Genomic DNA, 6,000 nt, shown 5'->3' on the forward strand with positions numbered 1-6,000 from the left:
GGGGGGGGGTTTAACCTACCTAAACAATCTTTTATATCATGGTTAGCAGTCCAAGATAGACTCTTAACCCAAGATAAACTGCTGCGGAGAGGGATCATTCAAGCAAATAGATGTTTTTTTATGCTCGGGAGCAGAAACAGAAAGTTCTAATCACCTATTTTTTTAATGCAATTTTTCTAAAGAAGTTTGGAATGAGATAATGGAATGGCTCTGTTTTAAGTGGAGAAGTTGTGATTTAAACCAATTATTGAATTGGTATAGCTGCAACTTAAGGGGAAAAGGTTCAAGCACAAAGTTAAAAGAATGGCATTTACATCCACTATCTATAATATCTGGATTGAACGGAATGGGAGGATCTTTAATCAAAAAAGCAGAGATATAATGCTTGTTATCAAGATCATCAAGGTGGACCTGATGACAGCCATTCTAAATAGCAATACTGCTGCAGAGAATAAAGACTGGATATTATCTTTATAGATCAGTTTTCAGCTTACTATCAGGTGCTTGTTGACAGTGCAAAAATGAAAATTTGAGGAAGCCAGCAGAAGAGATAGTTCCAGAGTTTACAGTGCAAAAATGAAAATTTGAGGAAGCCAGCAGAAGAGATAGTTCCAGAGTTTATTTTTTCGACTGGTTAAGAGGATATTAGCTTTATAACTATGGCCAGCAGAAGAGATAGTTCCAGAGTTTATTTTTTCGACTGGTTAAGAGGATATTAGCTTTATAACTATGATCATAATTTCTATACTCTGTACATAAATGTTCACTGAGCTTTAGATTTCAGGTTTTCTTTTGTTATCTCATTCAAATGATGAGATGATTGATGTATATACATTTCACATATTGGTGATGAATAAAATTTTTCATTTACCAAAAAAAAAGAAATGATCATTACAATTATTAGCTGAAAATTTGTGATATATGTGCTAATACTAGTTTAAATGTCTTCTACAAAAGAGATGTATATGTGTAGATTTATAAATCATACACAGAAGCAAACATTAGTTCTACCAAAAGCCTATTGACTATACCCTATTTAAACAAAACTATCAACTGAATACTCGATTGGTACAAGCTTTGGATTTTCCCTAATAGCCTCCAAATCCTTCATCTCACCATCCAAATACCCTCTCAAGAATGCAACCATAACTCCACCCACAAACTCCCTCATTGCCCTTCTCTCCTTCCCATTCTTACACAAACAATAAGATAATTTCCCTCTAAGTCCCTTAGTCTCATCATCCAACACATCCAAGTGCCCATACTCCTCCCCAACAAAATGCCATGAAGGAGCACAACACTCCTCGAAGAAATCCTCATGGCTCACTCCCTTTGGCGCACAAGGAGGAAACACCACATTCTTCTTCAAGCCCCCGAGCCCCGAACCAATCACCAGCGTCGCTATTTGAAGATCGAAAGAGTGAGGGATGTAGGTGAGGATTGGTGGGTTTGTTTGCTTTCCTTTGTCCATTCCATCGACAGGATCGATGGTGATGAGTGCTGAGAATTTGAGCTTGGTTTTGGCGGGAGATAAGGCGAGGGCAAAAGCGACTTTTCCACCGCGGCTGTGGCCAGAGATCGCGAGCTTGGCTAGGTTTGGTTTGATGCCTTTGAGAGCTTGAGTCAGATTGTTGATGAGCCAGTCTGTTAGTTTTGCTACTGAATTGATTTCTTCTTCACAGTCTGGGCCTGCTATTGAGTATAACTACAGGAGAAAGGGTAGCAATAAGTAGAAGTAATCAGAATAGATTTGTGTGTTGGATGTGCAAGCATTTACAGAATTCATATGCATTATTTAAAAGACAATCATACTAGATTATTTAACAAATCAAAGCACAGGCACATCTACTACCAAGTGTTACAATTAGATCATTATGCCTGCAACGAGTATTTATTTTCAAATAAACATAGGGAATCTTGGAGTAATCTGCTTCTTTTGGGGATAGAGTATTTTTAACCATAGTCTGGAAATCAAATTAACTCAAATCTTAACAAGTAATATCAGACCAATTTAACATTTGAAGTGCTATTAGAGTATCGTCCCTCATATGAGGCCCAACAAAATAAGAGTTTGTGCCGTGATTCTCAATCTCTATTTGAGATTCATTTAACATTATAAAGGCTAGAAAGCTTCTTAAGAAGTGATATCAGAGCTAAGAAGTAGGGTAAATTTCACAAAATTTACCTTGTTTAGCCCCCATTTAAATAACCCCCAAAAATTTGGAGCTCTCATTTAAACTTTCAAAATTTTTGGATCTTCCACAAAACCCTCATAACATTTGTGTAAGCTCCCTAATTCTTTTCAACATATTCCCATTATTATTTCAAAGAACACACTAACTCTCAACATTATTTTCAGCAACCCCATCAACTTTTGATAAAAGTTTTAGACAACACCCGTCATGCTATTAGGCCGGCCTTAAGGGGGGAAGTTGAAAGAATTCTAACATTGTGAGCATTTTGTGGAGTGCCTTAAAGTTTTCGTGGTTAAGTGATATCTTAGAACTATTTTGGGATTATCTAATTTTATGGGGGGCTTTGTGAACTTTACCCTAAGATGTATTACTATAGCAATTAATCTTTTCTCCGTGGGAATGAGATTAAATTAGTTTCTTAAAACCCCTAATAAATTGAAACTACGTACCAAGGAAACTATAAGCTTTGAGTAAACAAATAGTGGTATTGTCATATACTATGTAAATACCAACCTGAGGAGCTATAACAATAAAACCATGAGAAGACACATGTTTCATGAGCTGAGAGTAGAAGAAATTGTTGAGTAGATATCCATGGAGCAATATAACCACAGGGAACTCAAACTCTCCTCCATCACTTGGAGCTGCAACTAGTAATGGCTTTGGAGGTCTCAAGTATGAAATTGAAGTTGAAGAAGAAGAAGAAGAAGAAGAAGAAGAAGAAGAGCTACAACTACTTTTCTCAGCTTCAGTCTCAATTATCAGGAACTCAACAGTGTGTCTGCCAAGGTCAAACACATTGCAAGTAGATTTCATGGTCCAATTTTTTCTCTCTAGCCCTTTTCTTTTTGGTGTCGTTTTGATATAGAGAATGTTTATATCATGAGTAGAAGATTTTTTCATAGGGTTGTGGGGTTTTATGGTGACGTGTTTTGCTTGGAGCCTTTCCTTGGGTAATGAGAGATAAAATGAGGAATCATGAAAATGGTGGGTAAAAAGTCTTTGGTAGGACCACTTGTTTTTTGGGCTTTATTGGCTCTTTTTTATTGGAGTCATTTTCGTATTCATGTATCTTGCTCGCCAAGAGAGATGAATTCAACAATATGGTATGTGTAACTAAAGTTTTAGTTGGAAACTATACAACTTTATGTGTAAATTGGTGATTTTCTCTCTGTTCTCACCTCCTTGTTTGCTTTAAAATATCTTGATCCTATTCTTGATATTGAAGCTCTCAAGTTCTCCACGGGGTTACATCACTCTTTTCACAGCGAACTCAAAGACAATTAAGTAAAGATTAAATTACTCCTACGTGATAGGGGTTTACTCTTGGGCCCAAATTGATTGAAAAATCGTAAATTGGAGGAAAGTAAAATTATTGTTGGAGAAGTTTAGTCTCCCCGTCTACTACGATCCCCGTAACTTGGAAGTTAACACACAATCCATAAGATAGAAAATAATCTCAATCAAGAAGAAAGAACACCGAGATTTACGTGGTTCGGTCGACCAACTTCGACCTACGTCCTCGGGCAACAATACGAGAAATCTACTATGTATCAGGGAGAACTACAAGAGGAACCACTCAACTCTTGTCTCTCAACCTCACATACATAATCAACTCTCATATTATCTCCAAAGCCCTATCTCCAAAGCCCTCTCCTTATAATCTTTTAAACGGATAAAGACTACGAAACCCTCTCTCAGTGATGTAATCTTTTGCATGGATAAAGACTACGAAACCCTCGCCTAATGATATAATCTTTTGCATGAATAAAGACTACAAAACCCTCGCCTCTCATACAATATTCATGAATCAGGCTACGCCCTCTGCTAACCCTAGATTACAAGGATATTGGCTCTCTCTCTTCTGCTTGGTTTGTCCTCCCACAATAGAAGAATATATATACGAAAATCAAAACCCTATCTCTAGCCTAACTTCTTAATTAGAATGGAACTCAAACTCCTAATCATGATGAGACTCAATCTCCTAATCATGATCGATCTCTAACTCTATCTAATGCTCATGAAGTTATACAAAGAATCAAAGGCACAATCCCTATAATCTCCATCTTGGATTTGATTCCCAAACCCCCTTGAAAATATATCATCATTGTCTTGAAACTTTTGTCTCTCCTGTTAGCGTCTTCTATTCTTTTACACTTCAAATCGAAGCACTTGCACTCCAACTGGGACGTCTCGTGACCCTCACTATTGTTAGGGTTCTGGTTTTGAACCTACACTCTTGTTTTGTTTTGATGATTTCACAAATAATTTATAACTAGTTTTGTTTTCTAGTGATTGTGACTTATTATAGGTTTATATCAGAGTTAAAGATCCAGATCAACTATGTTTACAATCATTTAGGTATTTTTATATATATCGTGTGTTATTCTCTAAGCTCAATATATATTTATACACACACTTAACATCATGTTTACATTGTATTGTTTTACAAAATTTTTGCAAAACACATCTTTATCAAAATCAAATGTACATGTTTACATATTTGCACATATATGTGCACATTTGCTAAAACGATAATCTTTTACAAATGGCAAATGTAATTTCCAAATTTTCTTCAAAAATATGTTTAACATCATGTTTATAAACTATCCTAAAGTTTTACATTTTTAGAATTTATTTGATATTTTTTAACAAGGTTCATAGTTAAAAAAAAATTTGTGTACATGTTTATGAGTCGACTCATGAACAGTATTGAGTCGACTCACAAACTGCTGCGTAGTTTACATTTTATTTCTGCTGAGTCGACTCATGACTTTGATGAGTCGACCCATCAGGTTGAGTCGACTTATGACTATCATAAGTCGACTCACAAAGTGTACTAGAAAATGAGTTTTGTTTCTTCTGAGTCGACCCATGATCTTATGAGTCGACCCATGGTTTATGAGTCGACTCTTGATTTTTATGAGTCGACCATAAGTTGATTTTTAGCCTGTAACGACTACTTATGAGTCGACTCATGAATAGTACTGAGTCGACTCATAACACTGTAACGACTACTTTCTGGTTTTGTCTTCTTTTGGCTTTTTGGTCTTTTTTACTTGGGTTCTTGCTGATGTTTTGGGATGTTATAAATACCCTAGTGCATTAAACATTCTCACCAACCAAGAGAATTGATTATTTAAGTTTACAAAGTGTTTAAAAGGTGTTTAATGCCTTGTTTCAAGCTTTGTTTCAAAAGAGAAGTTTTTCACAAAGAAGAAGCTTTCAATTTCAATTGAGGAAATCATCCTCATCATCATTTCTTCAGTTCTTTGTGTTTATAAAGAAGTTTATCTAAACTCTTTTATAAAGCTTATTGGTTGTCAATTTCATATTCATATCTTGCTATATTAAATTGAATTAAAATTTCATTGTTCTCATTTATCACACACACACTTATTGAGCTTAGATTATTCCATACTATATATATTAGTGGGTATTAGTGTGTAAATTAGTGAGAGTGAGCTTCATTGTGTTCTCATTCATTATAGAGAACAAAACATTGTATTTGAACTTATATTATGAGTATCACTTGTAATACACTTGTACACTAAGAGTAGTATGTGGTGAGAGACGGGGTCGAATCCAATAGGAGTGACGTCGGTTGACGAACCTAGGGAGAGGTTGTATCCGAGCACTTGGGGAGGAGGACATAGGCTAGAAACCAACACTTAGTGTGTATAGTGTGATTTCATAGTGATTGATTGTGAGAGTTTTCGGTGAGCTTGTAAACCGAGCGTGTAGAAGTTCAGGCTTTCAAACCGGGTTGTGATAGTTGAGATCTCCTCGAGGTGAGGAGTGGAGA

At 35.9% G+C, this 6,000-nt stretch overlaps 1 protein-coding gene across 1 annotated transcript; it reads right to left on the reverse strand.

Moving 5' to 3' along the window:
- Window positions 894–3,057, reverse strand: LOC109835385 (chlorophyllase-2, chloroplastic). Its single transcript, XM_020403359.1, has 2 exons — window positions 2,709–3,057; window positions 894–1,705 (listed from the first exon to the last, which is right to left on the reverse strand). The coding sequence occupies exons 1-2, from the start codon at window positions 3,009–3,011 to the stop codon at window positions 1,037–1,039; spliced, it is 972 nt and encodes a 323-aa protein (XP_020258948.1). The 5' UTR covers window positions 3,012–3,057; the 3' UTR covers window positions 894–1,036.

The sequence above is a fragment of the Asparagus officinalis genome, chromosome 3, assembly GCF_001876935.1.
Source record: "Asparagus officinalis chromosome 3, Aspof.V1, whole genome shotgun sequence".
In the NCBI taxonomy this organism is placed as follows: Eukaryota; Viridiplantae; Streptophyta; class Magnoliopsida; order Asparagales; family Asparagaceae; genus Asparagus; species Asparagus officinalis.